At 46.3% G+C, this 25,037-nt stretch overlaps 1 protein-coding gene across 1 annotated transcript in view; it reads right to left on the minus strand.

Annotated features, from left to right (window-relative positions):
• CNTNAP2 (contactin associated protein 2) overlaps positions 1–25,037 on the minus strand; it is a 1,981,254-nt gene that overhangs the window by 125,316 nt on the left and 1,830,901 nt on the right. The window contains exon 20 of the mRNA XM_086687667.1: positions 23,533–23,666. Coding sequence (XP_086543793.1) covers positions 23,533–23,666 — 134 coding nt within the window. The remainder of the gene's footprint in view (positions 1–23,532; positions 23,667–25,037) is intronic.

Genomic DNA, 25,037 nt, shown 5'->3' on the forward strand with positions numbered 1-25,037 from the left:
GAGTATAGTAAGTTACGGTGCATGGGAACTGCAGGCACCGTAACAGAGCTCCAGAAAACACTGGCAAAGCAAACGCTGGCATGCTCAGCTCTAATTCTGAAAAGTTTTCTGTAATTTGAAGTGCATCGCTCACAAAACACTTATTCTGGCCAGAGAATCTGAAGATCCTTGAAATCTCATCAAGTTGCTCTGCTGGCTGCTAAATATTAGCCAGCTGCTTTGGCGCCATCTGGCGGCAAATATGGGTAACTGCTGCGGTCCGTCCCTCTACTTCCGCGGTCAGAAATTTTTTGTGGTCAAAAAAGATACTCGTGGAAAGCCAACATAAGGGGCTACCCTACATGCTTCACAGCGATGATCTTCCCCTAAATACTTCTTATATTTTTATCTGTCTTGCCAAAGAACTTAAAGATGGATACAAACAATATACGTTCATTATAGAGAAAATAATAGTATAGATTTGCAGGAAAAAAACCCCACCTGGTGATAATGTTTTTATCAAGTCAGTTTGTTAATGTATATAGCTTTGATTTTTTTCCCCAAAATTGGATGGGACCCAACTATGCATATTGCTTTGTATTTACTTTTCATTACTTAAAGATGTATTATGAAATTCCATGTCAATAAATCTACAACTAAATCACTTGTCAGGAATGACTGGTATTCCATTTTATGAATATACTGTGCATAATCTTAAAAACTATCAAATTTTGATGTTTAGACTTTTAGATTTCTTTTGTCTTTTGGCCCTGTACACTGCCAAGCACATAGTAGGTCCTCAATAAAAATGTGTTGATATATGTTAATCTAACTCTTAAAGTAGTAGACACAGGGGCGCCTGGGTGGCTCAGTCAGTTAGGTGTCCGACTTCGGCTCAGGTCATGATCTCATGGTCCGTGAGTTCAAGCCCCGCATCGGGCTCTGTGCTGACAGCTCAGAGCCTGGAGCCTGCTTTGGATTCTGTGTCTCCCTCTCTCTCTGCCCCGCCCCACCTCACGCTCTGTCTCTCTCTGTGTCTCAAAAATGAATAAAGGTTAAAAATAATTTTTTTTTAATTTTTTTTTTCAACGTTTATTTATTTTTGGGACAGAGAGAGACAGAGCATGAACGGGGGAGGGACAGAGAGAGAGGGAGACACAGAATCGGAAATAGGCTCCAGGCTCTGAGCCATCAGCCCAGAAACTGATGCGGGGCTCGAACTCCCGGACCACGAGATCGTGACCTGGCTGAAGTCGGACGCTTAACCGACTGCGCCACCCAGGCGCCCCAAAAATAATTAAAAAAAAAAAAAAAGATAAAGTGCACACGGAGTGAAATCAGTCCTCAGATGTGGCCTGACACATCCCGTAGAATTACCTTTTTGAACTGTTTCTATGGCTCCAGACCAGAGAGACGTGGCTTTTTAGCAGCCCTTTAATATCACTTGGATTGAGCTCATAGTAAAATAAAATTCCTGGCTTGTCTCCATAGGTTCCTTTTGACTTTACCCCCTTCCTATACGTACGCGGTTAAGAACCTGAACCCAAACCTAAATTTTAGCTCTATTTATATGCAGTGTTTTTTTCTCTCTTTTGTGTTGAAGCAAAAGGTTTCGAATCTTGATTCTGTCATCCAAAGTGACAGCGACCCTGCCTGGTTCTGATTTACCTACGAATGTCCCGAATACTCCTAAGTCTTACTTCGTCAAGTAAGTGAAGTCTGTCTGAGCCGCGGGCCCACAGAGTGATGCCTCCGTGATGGTGCAGCCTGGTGACAAGCCCTCCAGAGGTGACAATAAGAGGTCCTGCGCCGTCCCCCCGTGGCCCACGTGCTCCAAAGGCCTTCTGTCTCCCACTGCACGCACCGCAGCCTGACAGGCACCTGCACTCCAGACCGTGGCCTGCTGCTTGGCAGGAAGCAGCTCCAGGCTGGCCTGCTCTCCGGAGGGCTGAATGATCTTCTCCAACGACGTCTGAGACCCTCCACCGCCCCTCAGCTCTGCGGGATGGAGGCGGGTAGCCTCTACGAAATGCTCCTGGCGTTCCCTTCGATCGTGCAGTTTCCCTTTACCGTAGTCAACACTTATATCAAAAACCCCACGTGTAACCCACTGTGTGGTTTCAGTCTCCTGACTGGGCCCAGACAGCTCCACCAGGAAAGGGGGAAGCATGTATTGAGCCACGACTGTATGCAAGGCTCGCCAGGCTGTTCACATCTTATCGACTAGACATGGGATAGGCGTCCTGTTCTTCGGTGATACGGAAAGCATCCCAAGCAGAAAGAGAGTAAGCGGCAGAGTTAGCCTTCTAGCCGGACACCGAACCGTGAGCTACAAGCGACCGTCTCCAGAATTCGCCCAGCCACGTCCGCTAGGGGAGGGGGAGGATCAGCCGCGTTTTAAATATTGACATTTGAGAGAGGAAATGCATTATTACATCAGATAAGGCAAGAAAGGCTGGACCCGAAAAGCCCAAGGCCATGTCAAACGATATCACTTCACTCGGTATTGCCAGGTGGCTGGCCGCCTCTTCCCAGGAGCCCTGGTGCATTGGCCGTGGTTAAGTGTAATAATTTCAAGGTAATTTCTTGGGGTCCAAGTGAACTGTTCTGCGGTACGTTTAGCTGGTGGTCATTCTCCTGGCATTTAAGAGGCAATAAGAGATTGTGTAATGGAGGCTCATTAAGGTTAAGGACTGTGACTCCGTGTGCCCCGGGGTGACCTCAAGGAAGCACTAATTTGTTCAACATTTCCCATTATACTGATTCGGGCTGGGGCTCCTGTCCTACGTGCTGAGCTGCGAGCTTTAACGTTCATTCAGGTATTATTTTACAATTTCGGTTCATTTGCCTGTTTAAGCCATCGTGTGAAGGAGTTTCATCGGCCTTGCTCGCGTCTTGGGGGTGAAGCGGAGGAGGCAGGGAAGGGACAGAGAAGAAAGACTGAAGCGGCATGGATGAGGTGCCACCGCGGGGACGGATGGCTGGCTCCACCCGAGAGGAAGCCACACCCTGGACCAGGGCCCCGGATGTCGCGCCTCCTTTCCTAACCCTTAGTTTTTGGTAACACGTGGAGTTAGCTCAGACACATTGAATTCAGGACATACCATCTTGATGGAGGTTTTTATTCCGCGCTGAAGCTCAAGCCTGACCATAAGGAAAGGTCAGTGCAAACAGACATCAGGGGTGACACCAATGATCGGCTCGTCTCATCCCCGAATCATCCCCCTCCTCCCCACCTGAACCCCCGTGGATGTTACAGGAGAAGGAGTTTGAAGAGAAGACACTGTCCCTTTCTCTCCCATCTTAACCTCGTCCCACTGGGGGGCCGGCAGACGGGTCCCTGCGGGCCGTTCACAACTGACAACTGGCGGAGAACAGGGAAGAGCAGTACTCAGCCCCGGCACCAAGGGTTCATTGACTTAAGAGACTCTTCCTGACCCCAAGCCACCTCGTTCTCGTTAATGGAGAGGACACAGTAAACTTACATGAGAGTGGGAGTCAGCAAAGTGGGGTTTTCGTGGGTCTCCCACCAGCTACAGGGCTGCAGCCTGTCCCCTCCCGTCCCCTGGCTAGAAGGTGACTCTATGAGGACAGGGGACCAGCCCTTTCACCTCTCCCTCCCCGGGAGCTAGCGCCTGGCCTGTTGCAGCTTGGGAAACCTTGAGCAGGGGGCTGAACAGGCAGAGGGAACACACGGGATGTCAGAGCCCAGGACGGTACCTCGCCTTTGGACTCGTGGCTGCTTCTTTTCTGTGGATTTATCTGGTAAACCTCCCGGCCCTTTTAGGACCCACATGGAGTGGGCCTGTATCATCTCAAGTGCTCGTTTAACATTTATTAAAGGAGTCGTCACTGGCTGAGCCACACTGATGTGTCTATATCTGTGTGTGTGTGTGTGTGTTTAAGGCATGGGAACCCTAGTTTTTTTACTTCCATTAGAATTCGGTTCTTCTTGGAAAGCTCTATGAACGACCCAGTGACGGAAGGCCTCACAGTACTTTGCAGCCATCAGGTTTGGGTGCATACGCCTGACTGCATCCTTGAAGACTGCACGGAAGGAGACGGGTTGATGGCTGATCTGTGACTCGGAATCTTTACGCTTTGGTTCCCTTCCCACTACTCCGAGGGCCTCTGGGACTGGACGCTGGCCCACCAGTCAGTGTAGCACATTCCCAGGACCACAAACAAACGCTTCATTGTGGGGGCCAGGGTGCCAGCCTCTCCCAGCCTATACTGTCAGGCCATGTGACCGTCCCTCCGATTCCAAGAGTGACCAGCAATGCAGACAGTAGGTGGCCATTTGGGGTGTAGACCCAGTGAGAGGGCACACTGCATTCTACCTTAGTTCGACTTTGGCCTAAAGAGCTCATAAGCCCCACTTACAGAGATACGTACAGGGAGGAAAGAGGCCAAGAAGCACTCTCCTTTGTAACCGAACCGTGGGATACGTGGGAAACAGTCCAGCTTTTAGAACTGGGTTAGTGATGAAGGTCTGTAATGGAGCTGCCCCAGTGTGTTATGTGGCCTCCACGAATGGGGAGTTAACCGAATAACTCAGTTACCTGCAGAAACACAAGCCGGGGAGCCTTTGCCTCTTCAGGACAAGATCAGAGGGGAAGGTGGCATCTTCCTAGAACGAGGGGAAGGGACAGCGGAGCGTTCTCCCCTCCCTGTTGCCTCTCTGCTCTGACCCTACTCAACCTCTCCCAGTCCTTTGGACCCACTAAGCCCTCTCACGCATGCTTCATCAGGACTTTGTATGTGCTTGTGCGTGATATTTGCCTGGCACGACCTTCTGTTCTCTTCGCCAAAGACAATGAATGATTCCTTATTCTGGGATTTAGTATCTGACCACTGGCTTTTTTCTAGCCCGATGCCTCAGCACGGGGCCCTGATGAGCTGGGCTCAAACACCGTCTCCGTAGCCCCTTCTCTGAAGCCCGCATCTGGCTCTGGGATCCTTCTAACTCCAAGACAAAGCAAAGGAGACTTTGCCTCCACGGCGAGGAAAGATCCAGCTGAATCCACCAGCCCCAAGTCTTTCTAGAATGGGAAATGCCTTGTATATGGGGGCTGGGGGCTCTCTCCCAACATGAGGAGGGTAAGTGGCTGGTCTTCACCCCTTTTCTCTTGTTACCGTCCCACCCCCTCCAACACCTGGGTTGCTAGGACCTCGTTTCTCTTCTTTGGAGGGTGGCAGGGGCTGGGAACCTTGCTCGCCTTGCGAGGGTCTCTTCCAGATTCCCGCTGTGAGAGGGGAGGGGTGTTTTGCAGGAGCAGGAACAGGGCTGGGAGTCAGCTCCTGACAATGCTGCTCAACGTGTCACAAACACTCCCGAGGTGTTTCCTCCTTCGTAAAACAAGGAGGTTGGGCCAGATATTACTTAAGGTTTCTCTGAAAATGTCTTGTTACTATGGGCCCGAGAAGCAGTGTTTTCCCAGGTCCCTGGGGCTTTTTTTTTTTTTAATTTTTAATTTTTAATGTTTCTTTATCTTTGAGAGAGACAGAATCCGAAGCAGGCTCCGGGCTCTGAGCTGTCAGCACAGAACGATCCGTGAGCCCGACTTGGGGCTCCCACCCAAGAACCTTGAGATCATGACCTGAGCTGAAGTCGGACACTTAACGCACTGAGCCACCCAGGCACCCTTCAGGTCCCTGGAGCTCTGAGCAGATTGCTGCTATGACTTCGCTCCCAGACATAGCGATGTGGTGTCGTTTAGCACATACCCCATGGCAGCCAATCCTAGTGAGGGCAGAGGGTGGAAAGAGCCCGGGAAGAGGGTGCTCACATTCGATTCTAAGACCCACACGTCGTAACCAGAGCCGTCTCTGCCATATGTATTCAAATATCTCAGCAAATTTGGCTCCTAATATCCAGCCTGGAGGAAATGCTTACACAAAGGTCAGGTTCAGTCGGGGTACTTTAAGGAGGGAGGGGCCTGAAGACAGCTGTGTATCGCCTCTTTCCCCACACATGTAGAGGAGGTCCCAGGGAGAGTTAGTGATTTTGCCCAAGTTCACAGACTCAAGTGGTGGCATCAGCCTTGAACCAACGTTAATAAACTCACGGGAAGGTTCTCTTCCAGAAATGCTTAAGGCTGAAGAGACAAAGGATTTAAGAGACAGATCTTTCTTTGCTGTATGGGTGCGTTATTTCTCCCTCAGAGACGTCAGGAGGCTTCACTGATGGCTTGATAAACAATTTTAAAACAAGAGGCATTATAAGTATTTATTGGTGGTGTTACTATGCTGTCATTATTATGGTAATGTAATCAGTGCAGTATCTCTGCCTCATAAGATCCAGGGCAACCGGAATTTTGTGGTATTGATGCATTAAAAGAATTAATGAATCCATTAGGTGATTTATGTTTTATATCAAAAATTCCTCAAAATTGTAAAAAGGAAAAAAAAAAGCTTTCAAATGTTGCTCTGCTTCCCCTAGCCTAACACTCCACCTACTGGAAAAACACCGAATACTATTTAAAGCATAAATTGTTAAAAATAAACAAACAAACCAACATACTGGTTTTGTATCAGTAAATCTGTACGGTTTTTATAAGTCTAAGTGAATGAGAAGAGTAATTCTTATTTCAGAGCTGATACAGCATTTCTTTAACAGCATTAGTTTTAAAGATTTTTATGGTAGGAATGACCCAAACACTCTACAGTTGTTTTTAAAGAATCTGGTAAAACATATCTAGGTTTGTGTTTTGACTTGCACGTGAGAATTCAGAAGATAAAGGTAAGGCTTTAAAAATTCATATCTGAACTAATCTCTAGTAATTATGCCTCCAAGTTTCTTCTTAGAGATCTAGTATGAGCATAGCTCATGGTTTTTATACAATTTCATATTAATTTTTTTTAATGTTTATTTTATTTTTGAGAGAGCGCGAAAAGGGTAGAGGCAGAGAGAGAGAGGGAGACGCAGAATCCCAAGCAGGCTCCAGGCTCCGAGCTGTCAGCACAGAACCCGATGCGGGACTTGAACCCACGAAACATGAGATCATGACCTGAGCTGAAGTCAGCACTCAACTGACTGAGCCACCCAGGCGCCCCTATATAACTTCATATTTAAAATCACTTCAGTAACTGGTCAATTTAACCATTACACGTAGTGGGTAGGTTTGACAATAATTTACATAATCAGCATCAATTAAATCATTTCATACGGCATATTCCTGAAGGGCTCATGGCCAAACACATTTTAGTAGATTATACAATGACTTTCCAGGAATAAGGAAAAGCAAATAAATGGGTGGTAAAAGGGAGAAGACAAAGAAGAGGAGGAAAAACAAAATTAGAAATGGTCAGTTATGAAAACAGGTCTTGACGTGTTGCTGAAAGTATATAATGCAGTGGCAAACATTTTCAATTAAGTGAAAACGATAACAAAACAAGAACGAGAACAATTATGAGAAGCGATGTAGACACGACAAATGTGATTGAGGCCATTTCTATTTTAGTCTTTTTTTTAGCCCCTGTGATCTCAATTTGTCAAGCATGCATTTTCAGGGGTTGTTGAAATTTGGCTCCTGGTGAATTCCGGGCGAGTCTTATGGGGGAGTGTTAATGAGGCCATCAATAAAAATGATGTATTAGGAAACCTCTGTCTCATGAATCTATGAAGAGTGGAACTGTTATAGTCTGGTGTGTCTGAGGTTACTGGTGTCACGTTGTTTATCTGCTGAGTTGGGGACTGGTCTGTGTGGAAGTGGATGGCTTCTCTGATTGTCAAGTCCTCAACATGGCGCCCTCACGGTGACTGGTCCAGATACAAGGACTTTATTTGAAGATAAGCCCTTCACAGAAGGATACAATTGGTCAAATCTTTTAGAAGTGAGCAGGTTGGCTGCACCAGCTGGAGGCATCTGTCAGTGTGAACTACTTAAGAAGGTTACCCCTGTCCAGTGGTGCACCCATCCCATAGGCTATCCAGGGCATGGGCGAATGATTACCACAGGGTGACCTGACACCGAGGGGGGCTTCCCTGTGGGAAGAGGGAGACCCTGGGCAGAGGGCTCAAGTCACCCCCTGACCATATCTCCTTCTAGCAGTGATCTCTCTGTAAATGACAGGGCTTCTAATACCTTCTAATGCTAGGCAAGGACTTTTCATGCGATTTTATTGACCAGCCACCTTGTGAAGTGGGTCTGGAGCAAAGCTGAAGATGTACATAGAGACGTGCCCAGCTGGGTTCAAGGTGTTTCTACTCCTGTTTTGGAAATAAGACTGATAAAATAATCAGGGAGTAATAGTATAAAACAATATACGAAAACTGAGTATAAAGTATTACCCAAATTCTAAGATGTCTGGTACTGAGAATAACTGCCATCATGGTTTAATACTGAACTTTGCAGAGTGGAGGCATTTTGAAGGAAGCATGCATCGCTAGGGGGTACTGAGGTAACCAGCCTCACTGGTTCTTAGGGTGTGTTCTGGAGAGAAATGGTAAATGACAATGGAAGGTAGCAAAGGGACACCAGATTATCCAGGGCTTTAAATGCCAGGGCTTTAAATTCCATACCACAGAAGGTGCGAGCTTCATTTTGGTGGGTGTATTGTGGCTCAGATAGAGCATCCATAGAAGAGACTAGAGACAGAGAGGACCCCTGGAAATCCTGGGGGGAGGGGGGCGGACATTGGATTTCCATCAGGGATGGAAGGTTGATGGGAATTGTGAATCAAGGCAATCCGATTAAAGGCTGGAGACTGAGTCTGATATGGTGGCTAATGAATGTATCAGTCAAGCCTATATAATAAAACCAGAAAGATCCTCTGCACACAGAAGCCCAACATACGATACTCTTGTGTTGTCACATCAAGGTGCAGGGAGGGTGACGTGTCCTAAGGACAAGGAAGCTTTCCTTTGGGACCTCTCAAATCTCATGTTCCACATCCCTCACTTTGGATGGTCCCAATATGCACCCTTTATAATAAAACTGTTATCATAAATGTAGCACCTTACTGAGTTCCATGAGTCATTCTACCAAGCTGTTGAGCCTGAGAAATTAGTGAATTTATAGCCAGTTGGTCAGAAATGAGGGTGGCCTGGGACCCCTGAGCTTGCAGCTGATGTCTGAGGCAAGGGCAGTCTTATGGGGGACTGTGTTCTTAAGGTATGAATTTTGGTTCTGGAAGTCTTTGCAGAGGGTAAGCTAACAATAGGACAAGGATTAAAAATATATATGAATAGTTTAGAAGCTGTGGCAAAAATGAATGAGATTCAGACTTACTTAAAAAAAAACAAGGTAGAGATTCAATGGAACATTCAAAGGGCTGAATTTAGGCTCAGAACAAGCATGGCAGGGAAAAGATGCCTCACCCAAACACTGCCGATCACGTGGGTGGGTGTTCATGGAGGGTCTGTCAAGAAGTGGGCGGTGGTACCAGAGCTCAGTTCCAAAGGGTGAGACCACTCAGAATATGGATGTTTTGAAGATCAAGACAATCTGACCTTTGACTTTCTGGATGTGAAGTGTGGGAACAAGGGGGTGATATTCCAGCGATGTTCCCAGGTTTGAGACCTGAGCAGCTGGAAGGATGGGGTAGCCATCGAATCCCATTGGAAAGGCTACAGATGAGGCAGGTTGTGTGTGGGCGGCCCCCAAGGGGGTTAGACTTGGAAATATTGAGTTTGAAGGTTTGTTAGACGTCTAGTAGTTGGTTAGATGTGTGTGATGTCCGCGTGGTATGTGAATCTGGAACACGGGAAGAGGTTGGGGTTGGGATAGTGACTTGGGATGAAACCACCAAAAAGATGAATAAAAACAGGGGAGAAGAAAGGACTACAGGCTGAGCTCAGAAGTTTGCCAACTGAGGGAGGCTAGGAGGGAGAGGAACCAGTAGAGGAGACCAAGCAGCAAGGCCAGCAATGTAGGAGGAAACAAGAACACGGCAATGTCCCAAAAGTTAGGGGATCACTTGTGTGGAATATTGCCCTACAGTGGAGACATGGGGGCACTGAAAATTAGATTTAGTAGTGAGGAGGTCACCGGCCATCTTGAGGAGAGAAGTTCTAGCCAGTGGGCAAAAGCATGACTGAGAATCGGTACAAGAGAAAACAGAAGAAAAAATATTCACAATACATACATCTGGCAATGGAATTGTACACCGAACACGTAAAAACCTCTTCTAACTCAGCAATAAGAAGGCAGATCTTTCAGGCACAAGAGATGTGAACGGACGCTTCACGAAAGATTTGCCAATGGTCAATGAGCACGTGAAAAGTTGCTCAACATCAGTGGTCACAAGGGACATGAGAACTGAGGCCAAGGTGAGGTAGCCCTGCACACCTGCTTCAAATGTAATTAAAAAGACTGGCAATGGCAAGCGCTGGTGAGTATGTGGGGCAACTGGAACTCTCTAGTTTTGCTGGAGGTCACATAAAATAGAAAGCAAGTTAAACAGATACGTACCAGAGAGCTGTCAACTCTACTCCCATATTTACCCCAGAGAAATTTTTAAAAATGGCATGCATATATATGCAAGTGTTCGTAACAGGTTTGTTCATAATATTCCCCAACTGGAAACGATCCACCATTTTTCACCACACAGTGAATGAACAAACAAATGATGGTATATTCATAAATGCAACACTTCCCAGCAATGACAATACAACTACAGATACAATAAGAAGAACGGATCTCAGAATCCTTACACCGAATGGAAGGAGCCAGAAATGAAAGATAACAGATGCTATGGTCCCATTCATATAAGATTATGGAACAGGTAAAATGAACACGTGGTTTTATAGAAACGGAAATAGAAATCTGATGAGTGGTTGCTCGGGGCAGTTTCGGAGGAGATCGACAACAAAGGGGTGTGAGGGAACCTTCCAGGATGTTGGAAATGTTCTCTATTTTGGCCATGGTCTTGGTTACCTGGGTGTGCACATCAAAACTCCTCAACTGGTGTACTTCACGTGTGCACATTGCATGGCATGCGATTCACACGTCAATAACGGTGACGCAGATAGAATGGTGAGAAGCTTACCTGAAATGTGAGAATAGACCACTATCTCCAGTTTTATTGCCAAGAAAAATAAATAAATGAGGAGAGTGTGGTCAGGACAGAACTTTTTTTTTTTTAAGTTTATTTATTTTTTGTGGGGGTGGGGGAGGGACAGAGAGAGGGACAGACAGAATCCCAAGCAGGCTCTGCGCTGTTAGCATACAGCCTGACAAGGGGCTCGATCCCACAAACCACAGGATCATGATCTGAGCTGAGATCAAGAGGTGGAAACTTAACTGACTGAGCCACCCAGGCGCCCTGAGGATAGGACTTTGTTTTAATGGAGAGAAATACTCATGTTTGTTTGATGATGGGAACGAGCCCATCATCAGGGGAGAAGGAAGACAGAAATGTCATAACAACGCCCTTGAGTAGGCAAGATGGGTTTTGTGGAAACATGGAGGTCTTGACTTTACACAGGGCTCTCGGGCAAACTTAATTTTCCTCTCTGTTCTTTTCTGAACATTTCACAATACATGTAAGCTTTTAATTAGAAAAACCTAATAGGTGGTTTTTAAATAAAGAAGAATAGAATGTTTCAAAAATGCAACATAAATGCTGATGTCAGGCAGGGACAGGTGGTGATCCCAGGTTGCATCACAGGTTAGACACAATATGCCATCAGGAACCATTTTCATTCTAAAATCATCCTAACCAAACACTACTACTCAACTTTGCAACGTACATTGTGGTTTCTGAGGAGGAGCTTGAAGAGGATGGTGATATTTGTCTTTGTTCTAGTATCTAGGGAAGGAGGTATGGAAAGGTGTTATCACACTTAGAGATGGGGAAACTGAGGCACCACGAGCTTTGGGTCTAATCCAAGTCCATGGCATCAGTCATAAATATTCAATTTAATACACATTACCTTGTGCAAGATACCATGCTAAGTGTTGTTTGAAAGAGAATTTCCTGACTCCCTGCGAGGCTAAGACTCCCTTTCCATCTAGCTAACTCTGTGTTTGTTATTTTTAAAGAAATAAAATGGTGTTTTCTATCATTGTCATTCTCCTGGCCCAGGGAGAGAATGGCTTTCCTAAGTAAATGGCATTCATTGAGCAATGATTCTTTGCCAGGTGATGTTTTAAAATACTGAGAGAAAATTTAAATGCTGTATGTGTAATCAGACTAATGTTAAGGGCTTTACCATTCTAAACGTATGCAATGAAACAGCGTTTTCTTATTTATTGGATGGTCTGGTAGGTTTATAGGTTTGCTCAAATTGTGATTATGGAATGATTCTCATATGTGGGGTGTTTAAGTAAAGCAACCTCAGGTGCTCCGGCTTTATTGATCCTTTTAATGCAGTGGCTTCAGTATTTAAATGAGTTTGAGTTTGTTTCTCTAATGGTCTTTCAATAAAGCTTAAGTTGACCTGGTTCCTTTGGTAATCATGACACTGTAATGGCAGAAAAAGACTAATAATAAAAATGAACTCATTTCAGTGGTTGAAAAGGTTACATTTCTATTGATTTTAACTGTAATATAGTTAAAGTCCTTGATATTAAAAAAAAAAAACAACTCAGTAAACACATCCTTTTCAGTACGGAGGCTGCATCGATATTACTTTGCCGGTGGGTTTTGGCAGCAATAACGATATTCAGGATGGAGTCTAAAAATTGGCATTATCAGAGAACTGATCACCACATCCTTCAAACTCTGTTCCAGGTAAAAGAGTGAGAAGGGGCATGAAGAAAATCTTTACGTACGTACGGAGGGACTTCAGAATGTGGGGTAAATGCTACGGGTCTGGTGCTCAGTCTGCTGGCTTACGGAAGGCAGGAGAGCTCGGCTTTCTGGAAACACTAATGTTTTCTAATGCTATGTTTGGAGGCTGTTCCAAGGAGTAGAAAGTGGGGAGGGATGGGAGAGTTAGCAGAGGTGGGGAGGAACGGGGCAGAGAAAAGACAAGGGGCTCACGTGTGATGTGTGAGAAGAGAATTCGCCCCTCCCGTGACCCAGTTCCCTGTGTCATGCGTGTGTGTATGTGTGTGTGAGAAAGCTATAACAAAGCGGACCGACGTGATTCTCAGCTTTCCTCTTCCTCCTCAGTGTCCCCATCATCAAGACGGCATCTAACATTTCTTGAAGGTCGGCTCTAGGTCAGAGCCCACCTGAGATAGTTTACACGTATTATCTCACTGAATCTGCTAACAACACTGTGGGCTGATACTCGTGTGCCCATTTTACAGTGGAGGCCACTGAGGTACCGGGAGTAAGTTACGATGCCTATGAGGATGCAGATCCTAAGAGGTACAGCCCAGAGGTCTGTGGGATTCAAAGTCGAAGCTTCTCCCCTGTGCCGGCCTGGACCCTGTGCCATCGCAAGGCTAGCCTGGCACGATGCCCCCGGTGTGGGCACAGAACATTGGGAAGGAGTGGAGAGCAGGGTCACCCCAGTGTCGCTTCCGCCGTCTGTCCGCCCCTCCCATTTTTACTACATCTCCGTTTATGGATCTTCTGACTGATAAGACCGCAGCCCCCTTGGCCTCCATCTCTGGGAGCAAGACAGGTTTTCAGAGCTGGTGCAGATGCTGAAGGCCACAGGAACGTGTCAACTCTTCCTCTGCTGCTCCCCACTGCTCCCCACTCTGCATTCGTAGCGTTCGGCTACAGGGGTTAAACCCACAAGCTCAGGATGGAAGCCACTCGCCCCGAAATATCCAGATTCTGATGTCATTTCCCCGGGGATATCAGGAGCCGGGCTGGTAGATGGGCTCATTTCTACCGTCTGCTCTCACAGTTTGACTTCTGCTGGTGGCCCTGGGTGACAGTTTCAGGAGGGACGCTTGACCGAGAGGCAGCCTTTTGCTCAGTGGGATGAAGAGAATATTCCTTCTTCTGCTTCTCCTTCCTTTAAAAAAAATTTTTTTTTTTTTACATTTATTTAGTTTTTTTGAGAGACATAGAGCACAAGTTGGGGAGGGGCAGAGAGAGAGAGAGGGAGACACAGAATTCGAAGCAGGCTCCAGGCCCCGAGCTGTCAGCACAGGGCCCGACGCGGGGCTCGAACTCACGAACCGTGAGATCTTGACCTGAGCCCAAGGCGGACGCCCAACCGACTGAGCCACCCAGGCGCCCCGCTTCTCCTTCCTTTTTGATGCCCTTCCTTGACCTTCACTTGTGAACTACCGGCCGGGACCCTCTCTACCCACCAAGTTTCTGTGCTGCCGTCCCCTCCAACATTTGGAGCAGAGTTTTTCGTGTTAGACACGTTAGGATGGGTGCTGGCTTGTTCTTTCTGTCCATCACGTGGCGGCCGAGGGGAGAATGCGCATCAGACATGCCCCAGAAATAAGAAGAATCAACCGGGCGCACGGTGGGGCTCACAACCCTTGTTCCTTACACACTCGGCTCATTCGTACGCTCAGTCACTCAGCAAACCCCTCCTGGGCCTCTCCAGGGTCAGAGGCTCAGGGGCACAGCCGTGACATGGTGCAAACAGGAGCAAAATCCCTGGGTTGTACCCTCTGAACACGACGGCACGCTTCTGTTTGTGGGAGCAACACCGCTGCCATCCGGGATTTCATAGCAGAGACGAATGACCCGCGCCCGCACCCAGGACGCTGGAGCCTTTGTAGAAACTGGCCTCCGAGCTCCTTCCCCAAGTTCAGCACTGGTTGTGGCTCATGACCGCTAGAGGGCATCTTAACACAGGCTCAGCGCCCGCGGCAGGCCCCACCGTCCACCAAAATCTCCCGCTCACGCCCCGGGGTGGGGGGGGGGCTCTCTTCCCTCTCCTGAGCCGGGGGCGGCCGCCGCGGAGCCCTTGGGAACCTCAGACCGCATGGCGGGATGCATTTGTTTTTCAGAAAGGAGACACACTTCCGGGAGATAAAAACCTGCGACCCGTGCACGGGGAAACAACGAGCTCAGCCTATTGTACTGAAAAGTAGCTTCGAGAATCACAATCCTGGAGAGTGATTTCGGCGCCCTGCAGACGGATGCAACAATACGATGCCTCCCAGACTGGACTTGAGTCGGCCCGCCAGACAAAAGAGAAATCCAGGAACCGCATCTTCTTTCTTGGGGGATGATTTATGTACTTGGTGGGCTTGGTGGGCTTGGTGGGGGAGGGAGACGAAGTCTCCTCCAGCCTTGGGTTGACAAGCGTTGCTGCGTTCTGGAGAAGGAGAGAAGACTGACATCGCAAGCCCTACACCACCTCAGAAATTGCATTGCAACCGCTTTCCCGCTGAGCTGTAAGAAATGGAAGCGAAGTAAACACATTTTTTTCTGGAGCGCAGGAGTGGAGGTCCTGTCTAGCCCCGGAGTGCATAATTCATTTGCAGATGAAATTGCTTTGGAGAAGAAATGAAAAACTTGGAAGTGTTGACATATTCATTATGAGTCTTTTTCTGTTTCAGATCAGATGAGCTGGATGGGTTGAACTCACTATTTTTTTTTCCCTTCCTCTGTGTAACTTTTATGGATTGCAAAAGAGCAAATACTGAATCCCTGCAGTAGAAAATAAGACTATGTGGTCCCTGTGTACCCCCTTCCCCCTGCCCCCCGAAAACCTTGAAGGAACAGCTCAGATACCTCTGTGAGTCTCCTCTGATCTACTCCCTCCCACCCCCGGGATGATCAATTTCCCCCTTTTCTGAGCTTCCTTCGCGGGAGCTTATGCTTCAATTGGCCCTTGGTTCATGTCTGTGTGATTGATGGCCTTTTCTGCTGGACTGTGGCTCACGGAGGCAGAAGCACATGTGCCCACTGGGAACACTTGTACTTACTCCCTGGGTTGAACTGCGAACCAGAACGGGAGCCTTGATCCTCTAGGCCCTGTTGATAATGACCTGACAGCTGCTTTCTTACCAGTTTTGCTTTTAAGAAAGAGGAGGGAACTGGGAAGGAAGCACTTGCTGGACAACAGACTACGCTTGAGGTTTTCATTGAATGCACACACTCCCATTAAGCTAGGCGGCCTTATTCCCATTTCACAGATGAGGAAACAGAGTTCCATCGCTTGCCGGAGAACACGGTGCTACGAAATGGACGAGCTTGGCAAGAAGGCTTCCTTTTTATTCATGTCTTAGTAACAGCCTCTGAATGTGGCAATCCCAGTCCACGGGGGTCTCTGCTTAGACCCACACCCTCCCCGAAGGGAAGTCTTGCCCTTACGTGCCATGTCCTTGTTACCGGCCCCAACTGCTACTCCCCTCTGCTGCTACATCGCCTTTTTCGTACTTGCACGCTGTTGGAGAGGCCAACTCGCTAAAGTCTCTTCTGGACGAGAAGGAGGTAGACTAGGTTCCTCCCCTCTGCAGAAATGATATGACTGTGAACACAGCTCTTCTCTCCTCCCGGGACAGAAGCCCCTTGAGGGTAAAAGATGCGCTTTGTCCTCAAGTTCGTTTTGAATGAAGTCGGGCTACTTTGGGGTTGCCCTTCACATTAGCGAGTAGCCTCACAGATGGTGTTGATGACCAGCTGACTTCATCGACGTCAGGAGTGTTTGCTCTTCGGAACTTTCCTGTCATGTGGTGGACATGCGTAAGAGAGTAACGCCAACTGGACGTCACTGTGTGATGTTCTTGGCGATCCTCAGACGGTTTTCAGTATACGAAAAGTGCCTTGTTGATGGAATAGTCCAGCACCATCTTGAGAACACTCCCCTTCAGCAGAATCTTCATCATACATCCTCAACTGCATCCTTAAATCCAGTGCTCACCCCTCTACGTATAGAGACGGTCTCCGTTAGAGGCCGCGAGTCGCTCTGAAGGCACCGGCAGGGGGAGGAATCGTAGGTCCTGAGAGCTGGGCATCTTCTCCTTATGGGAGACACTTCACCAAACAGTCCTACTCTTTATTTATTTTTTAATGTTTATTTTTGAGAGAGAGAGAGAGACAGAGCATGAGCGGGGGAGGGTCAGAGAGAGACAGAGACAGAGAATCCAAAACAGGCTCCAGGCTCCGAGCTGTCAGCACAGAGCCTGACTCAGGGCTCGAGCCCACAAACCGCAAGATCATGCCCCGTGCTGAAGCCAGACGCTCAACTGACTCGGCCACCCAGGCGCCCCCTGCGACCCCCCCCCCCCCCCCGCAACAGTCCTACTCTCTATTCTGAACTAAATAAGGAAAATGTGTTGAAACACCTTTCCAAGGGCCAAGGACTCCTCTAGCCCCTGCCCCAAACCAAATTATAAAAAGCTAATGAGGTCATGAGGTTTTTGATGTGTGACTCAGTTGTGCATAGGCTCCTCTGGAAACACCGAAAACAAAACAAAACTAAAACAAACTCTGAGTCACACACAGGCCAAATGAAAGGGCAACTTTCCAGTGTATCTATCCCTCTCTCTTCTCTTCCCAGATATCGTCTATGGAATGAAACCACTGTAATGATATCACTAACTAATAAAATATTGACCTCTGCCCTCCACCAAATTAAACATAAGTCAGTGTTCCACTGAAGTGGAAAGTGAAGTAAGTAATATATTTGCCAGACTCCCAACAGAGAGCGACTGGATGGCTAATGGCACTTCTGGGAGGGAAGGACCGGGGGACTTTGCAGGTTCCTCATCATTCCTGCTGACACCCCCTTCTGTCGAGCGTGCCGGTGGTGTGAAGATTCTGCACATCCAAGGCTGTGAGTTCATCAGGCCGAGGACATAAACACTAAATAAGCCAAAGGCAAGAAGTTACAGTAAATGTAATTTCAAGAGCGGGGCCCTACGCTAGCTGGGTCAACTTCCTTTATTTGTTCTGACATCCCCCCAAAAGATTTCAGGTTTCCAAACAGCAGGATTTTCTTTACTAAAGGCTTGAACAGCCGCGGACGTTCAAATTTTCAGGAGTGTTTACATCCGTATACTTTTGAGGACTGTTCTCTATTCTCAGAAAGTTCAAGGGTAAAAAGGCACACGTTTTTAAGCGACTTATCTCAGCGGTGGGGTCTAAGTCCAGTCCAGGCTCCACGGTACCAAAGGAAAGGACACTATGATGTAAGTACACGAGGTAATGTTCACACCAACTTGAAGAACTGATCTGGAATTCTTCATGTGGCACCAGAACACTGGTCCTGAAGTTGGGCTGCTGAATTCTTTGTCACACAGGACCGTTATGGTTTTATGGTCCTCCAAGTGGGTCATTGAGTTACTTCTCATTTTGCGGCTAATAAAACTGCTCTAAAATTTTTTTGTTGTTGTTTTTGCCACCTACTTGATTGATAGATGGATTGATTTTCCCCTATAAAAAGCTGTATATGATGAATATATCCAACTTGATGAGTTTGGAGACAAGCATGCATCTGTGAAACCACAACCCCAATCTATAAATTCTTGTAGTTATAGCAGCTAAGGTAGCCCGAGCTAAGGCAGAAGTCGGTGTGGCCATAACAGAAAGCTAAGCTCGGGAGCATTAGCACAAGAATGGACGTCAGAGGCTGGAAAGATGGAAAACAATGGTATGAGATAAAATAGTGTTTAAGACTGTCACCTCATGTAACCCGGAAGGCAGACTTAAGTGCCTGTGACCTGTAGCTCTGGGAAAAGTGTTTCAAAAGAGCCAGGACGGTCCTGGGTATCAGTTGTTTCCTGCTGCCTAAGTCAAAGACGAGGTGGGTTCAGAACAGAATTGGCTGGTTTCCAAACATCAGTGAAAGGGAATAGACAAAAGTGCAAAACTTTAGAGGCTTGCATCAGGGAATAAGAAATCAACTGCAAGGAGATTTGACCAACAAAGGCACATTCGGGTTCCTCCGCTCCGCAAACTGGCTTAGCTCCGTGGGTGAAGGTAAAACCTGGAGTCTCAACTGCCCGCCCATGCCTTTTGTTTCAGACGGCCACAAGAGAGCTGTCGTGACCTTGAGAGAGAGGCATGGGAGCAAATGAGTACATATGTCCAAGCTTTATGTCCAGGAAAGGATGTAGGGTTTACTACTGGCACATGAAACTGATAGGAGGCAAACAGATCGGAAGCCGGCTCAGGTTTTAGAGGAATCGTATTGGCAAAGGAACCAATACAGTTGGTCTACAACAGACTCGTAAGTGTAAAACAGCCCTCAGCGCGACTGACGCTTGCAGGGCATGGACCCTCGAGGACCCTTCCCTTGCAGGAAACGCAATGCTTCAATGCACGCATTATCTGCAACCCTCAATTCAGAGGTGGCCACCGCCGATGATGGACAAGGCAGAGTGTCCCAGAGGACAGAGCCATGGAGGGCCACACAAATAATGGACAGAGATTTGGTTTAGTCAAGAACTACTTCCAATGCCAAAGGGATGGGAGGGGAGGGACGGTGGGGGCAGGTCCTTAGAGCACCTGCCTAGCACAATTCCATCACTACGAGGGGCCACAGGACTTCGCTTTTCTAAAACTATAGAAGACAGACTTCCATTGGGTTAAACCACTGAGACTTTAGGGTTAATTTGCAGTGGCAACTGGTGCTGTCCTAACATTTGTATCTTTTTCTCTGTCCCTAGCATTTAGCACACACTGTTGCCCTTGAGTATACTTCTCTGACCCTTTTTAGGATGCATATTCGATATGTAGCTCCAGGGATGAGCACTGGGTGTTGTATGGAAACCAATTTGACAATAAATTTCATATATTGAAAAAAAAATGTAGCTCCACTGTCAGCTGCTTTTTACGTAATTTGGTTGAAGTTCTGATTAACAGCAGTCAAAAATGAGCATCTTTATTTTATTTTAAAAGTGATTTTTTTTTTGGGGGGGGGGAACATTTATTTTGAAAATTCCTGATGAAAACAACTGAAGTCACATGCTCTCTGTGGCACAAAAATTTCGGGACCTAATCATCGTTTGCTCTTGAGGACTTGGAAGTTATTTTTTAAAGAAAGTCCTTAATTTTCCTGGCGGGAGAAATCTGTTAGCCTCTTCTTGGCAAAGATGGGATGGCCCTCCAGTTAGATGAAAGCCAAAATGAACATGACATCCTTACCATCTGTTCATTTGGTTTGTGGAGAATACAGACTCTGAGTATCTATGCCAGAGAATATATCCCTGAGCTCTGTCTCTATTGTCTAACTTCCATCAAAACTCCCAAATATGTGATAGTTATTTTAAGAACAGGGAGTTTATTCATTTTTTTTGGAGCTAGTTTGACCCCTGGGATCAGGCCAGAGTATCATATAGGCCCCTTGCCCCTTTCGTGGGCCCGTCACCCCCTCCACCCCCGGAACTGTTTGCACCAAAATCCGTTTTTAAGTTATGCTCATCGAGTGATGCTACATCAAACAGCCCTGTGAAAAACACATCTGTTGCAGGAATGCTGCTGAAGGCCTTGCCCACTGCCTTCCTCAGGGCTCACTATCTAACGAGGAGAACCCAGGGCCTCGATTATTACTGCATTAAAGAAAAAAAAAAAAACAAACCCTGAAGAGAGAGAGCAAAATGCCAAAATTTGTAGCATTCAGCTGATAGACAGAGGCGCGTGTTTTATTAGTCTCTGTGGTTGTGCATACTTTTGAACTATTTTGTAACAGTAATTATAACTATTGTTATTGTTATAAACCCACTCAGTTTCTTACCGGCCAGAGGTAGCTGCCAGGCTACTCACGGAAATACGCGCTCATGACCTGAGCCGAAACCAAGAGTCAGATGCTTAACCTACTGAGCCACCTAGGCACCCCCGGAGCAGCTTTTTATGCCAGTAAATATAACCCATGACATGTAAATATATGTATGTGTGTGTATGTGTATGTATATATATATATATATATATATATATATATATGTATATACTTTTGTGACATGCTTCAATCCTTTATTTTGTTGTACAGACTGCCTGTGAACCACCTTACCTCTCTCATGGAACGGGATGAGGGATGAAAAGAAGGGGAGGAAGGAGAGACAAAGCCGTGGACATCAGGAAGGAAGGAAAGCGAGAAGAAAGGCTTTGTAACACAAGACTTTGAAATTATTCCTTGTAATGTCTTCGGTTCTTGGGTTCCTCTAATTGGCATGCATTTTCATCACCTACAGTACTTTTTCAGGTGCTCTCTGCCTGCCCGGGGTTTGTTTTACATCTTGACTGGCCGTAAGCCTTCAGCTATTATCCCCGGTGCAACTGTGAGTTTTCGTAAATGATGCCACTTGAGGGTTGTCACGGGTTCTGCTCACTCCCGGGTCTGATGACTCCTAGAGTCAGCTCCTCATTATCTATGTAGAGATGGGGCACTTTGTGTTCTGGCAGCAAATGTTTCATCCAAGGTCAATTTCCCTCCAGGGCTCAGCACCATTTCAGACAGTATGTGCTCAGGGAATGCAAATTAATTTAATGTTAGCTTTAGCCAAACCCAGCTAGGAAAGCAAACCTGCTTTTAAAAACACCATAAACACTGATAAACATCATTGGAATTATGTGCTGTTTGTGCGTGTGTGAACGTATAAAATTTCGCCTTAATTCCAAAGGCATAGCGTTTTTATATTCCTGTTTGAATTAGCCTTAGTTTTGTTCTTTGATGAGAAGTGCGTTTTAATTTGAAATTATTCAAATATCTTTGTCATTATATTCTGTTACAACTGGGGGCTCTCAAAATGGGTTGAAGTTACTTGGGTTGCATGTTTTTCTTTGATTATAAAAATGCAACGCGTACCAAAAGCACGCAGCACATGCTTACAAGAGAAAACGAGGAAATACAGAAAACTCTAGAGGAAATGAAACCATTTGTAATCCCTTCATACAGAAATGATCATGATGAACATTTTCCTATAGCTCTCCGACACTTTCTTAAGGTTGCAGTTCTCAAGGTGGATTTGTAGACCGCTTCCAGAAAAACAAAAAAAAAAAAAAAACAAAAACAAAAAAAAAAAAGAAAGAAGGTATTTTCTAGAGTTCTAAAGGTATCCTTGGATTTACTAGCATGGTCCATGAGGCCTCCCTGTCTGACCTACTTTTCTTTAAGGAGAAGCCATATCTTCTTTTTTTTTCTGGCCATCATCCTAAACTTTATGTTCCATCAGAGCTGGGCTGGAGAGACTGGGCTGAGAAAGACCAGAGCACTCAGGGACCACAAGGTCTTGCCTAGTTGAGTTCAAGTGCATTGGGGCATCTGGCTTTCTAAACACATCCAGAAGTCTCAGTGCTATTGCCTTGCCCTACGTGCCAGGAAGAGGGAGCGGAGGGGTCCCCGTCACCCTGATTACATGTCTATGCTGTTCCTACCCTCGAAGTGTTGTGTGGCCAATGTTTTCACACCTCTTAGGTCTCTTTTTCTTTCTGGAACTGGGCTCCTATTCTTTTTTTTTTAATTTTTACTTTTTTATTAAAAAATTTTTTTTAATGTTTATTTATTTTCGAGGGAGAGGGAGAGACAGAGCATGAGCAGGGGAGGACAGAGAGAGAGGGAGACCAGAGCTGAAGCAGGCTCCAGGCTCTGAGCTGTCAGCACAGAGCCTGACGCGGGGCTCGAACTCCCGAACTGCGACATCATGACCTGAGAGGAAGCCGGACGCTTAACCGACTGAGCCACCCAGGTGCCCCTGCAGCTTCTGATATGAGCCAGGCACTGAGCTCACCTTTTTGACACATACTTGATGGATCGTACAGTAAACTGTAACTGCACGTTGTCATTTTCCTAGGAAAGACCCGTCCTTAAAACACCCTCCGGCATTTACTGCTAAAGGCCAAGCATAAACTCCATATCAAGTTATGAATTTGACATCCACCACTGCTCAGAAAGACACAGGGCTGGTCGTGCCTTTTCTCTGCAGCCTGAACTTCCCCCAGCAACCAGCCGGATCCGAATGCGGTCTGAGTGGCGGCTAAGCCCCTGCCAAATGACACTCCACTCTGCTGACAAAACAGTGTCCCCCTGCGGTTCTTCTTCCTGACAGGTATCTATTTTGAACTCCTTCTAGAGAATGCAGTGACAGTTCCCATCCTTGATCTTTCTGGCTTCGTTCCCAGGGAGACCTCCTCATGCTATGTTTTATTCATGGTGTCTCCCAGGCTGGTTTCTCCATTGTTAAAAATCAGTGGTGGGGGGCAGGGACAATCAATGAACCTGAAATAAAATTTGACTGTCGTAACAACACCATCCCTTTGTGTGTTCAGAGCCAACAACCAGAGTCTGAGATTTCGGGGAAGGTCTGTGTTTTGAAGATTTTTAAGGCAAAGCATCCAAAGAAGAAGAAGAAGAAGAAAACAACAACAACAATCAACGTTATTCATATTGTGTCAGAGTAGTGAAGGAAGTAGGTCAGATAAACTGAAATAACCTTCGCTGGGAAACATGATGAGCTTCAGGCATCTGACAACATGGAGAAAAACGATGGCACGATAGATAAAAACAGGAGACTGATAGATGTGTGAGTCTGAGAGTTACAAAGAATATACATAGCAAACATTTCTTCTACCTCCTCCCTAAGAAATGTCTGCGCCATCAACTCTGTCACTGACTCTCCTTTAATAAACGACATTTCTTTCTCCCTCACTAGTTAGGGGTTTGTAGGAGAAAGTATAGTACAGGTCTCTTCCGCCTGCCCCAACCACCCAAAACAAAACCAGCATCCACGTAGAACAGCACGTAGAGATTATAATACTCTAAGACGTACAGCTGACACGGACGCACATGGATACCTTGAGAATTATGGTCCTCTCGTGACGGGTGATGTTGACACTGTGGGGCTGTCCATTGGCCATGTTCCTGTGGTCTACATCAATGTTATATGGCTGTCTGGTTCCGCCCAGGTTGTACTGAATCTGTAGGCTTCCTATATAAGGAAAAGAAAAAAACTCTGTAAGTTCTGGCGTCAGGTGTCACTTTCAGGTCACTTCCTCTCAGATTTGCACCCTTCGCTGTCCTCCAGTTTCACTTCCGTTCTGAGTTCTGACACACCAGCTCAGTGGTACACCAGACCGTAAGGGTTGAGGGCACCAGCCGCACGAGAGTTTACCAGTCTCACAACAGTGAGCTCTCAGGGACCGTCATCTCAAAGTTGAAGCAGCAAATGGTGTAAATGATCCAATCTGCAACTGTGCCTGGGAAGGAGAATGAGAACGTATACAATATAGGACCGTGGAGACGCCTGTAGACTGACAAAGCACTACGTGAAATATAACGTGAGCGCAGGACGCAGGGATGGGCTCACGCCATCGGCGAAGTGTGACATTTGGCATATAAAAGAATCATGAGCATACAATATTAAAAATAAAAATAATTTACGAAAGATAACCATGTGGGATATTGGGGGGCTTCGCTGAGACCAAGAAAACGAAGCGATGCATTTTATTCTAGGTTAGGGATGGCATTCCGAATGCAAATGAAATGAAATGAAATGAAATGAAATGAAATGAAATGATGGCATTCTGAACGCAAATCAAAGGAAAGATGGGCTTCCCGGGCCCCCCAAGCCTTACTCCTCCTAAGTTCTGGCTCATTTCACCTCAACACGTTATTCTTTTCTCCTCTCCGTCTTGCTTCTCCCCAGTGATGACAGACAATATTCAAAAAGAGAAATATAGTATTCTAGATCCTGCTGTTAATTAATCCGCACCGCAAACATAACTTGTATTTACTTATGATTTTTACAGGCATCAATTTTTTATCTCATTTTTAACTCAAACTGGAATCTTCACGTTAGTAGCTTTAGACATCCCATCGCTTAAAGACAGGGCCGGCAATCTGGCCAGAGTGACCAGCTGTAAATCATCTCACAGGGTCTTTGTGACCTACCAGAGGAACAAACTGATACCCTGATCTTTAAGTTGTGAAATAAAACATGATGATGAAAACTTAGAAAGTAAACAGCAAGAAGAAAATAAATAATGGAAAGTCACCGGAAATTCCACCATCCAGGGATAGCTACTCTAAATATTTTGCGGTATCTTTTCGCAGAAATCGATCATGCCCTTCCATATCCGTATGTTCATACATAAGTGCAATAGTTTCTAAACACTGCCCTCCCTTATTTAGGCATCGTAGCATTACAGGTGTCGTTTAAATACTGCACTGTGTTCCTGGGACTGAAAGCAGCATTCATTAGATTAATTGAGAATTAATTGTATTTCCTAATTTTGCCTTCTGGTCCAATTTGACAAACCTTCCGTAGTTCTACGTTTTACCTTAGTATTTTATCCTAGGT

Source organism: Puma concolor, chromosome A2 (genome assembly GCF_028749965.1).
Source record: "Puma concolor isolate L17-30 chromosome A2, mPumCon1.1.hap2, whole genome shotgun sequence".
Lineage (NCBI taxonomy): Eukaryota > Metazoa > Chordata > Mammalia > Carnivora > Felidae > Puma > Puma concolor.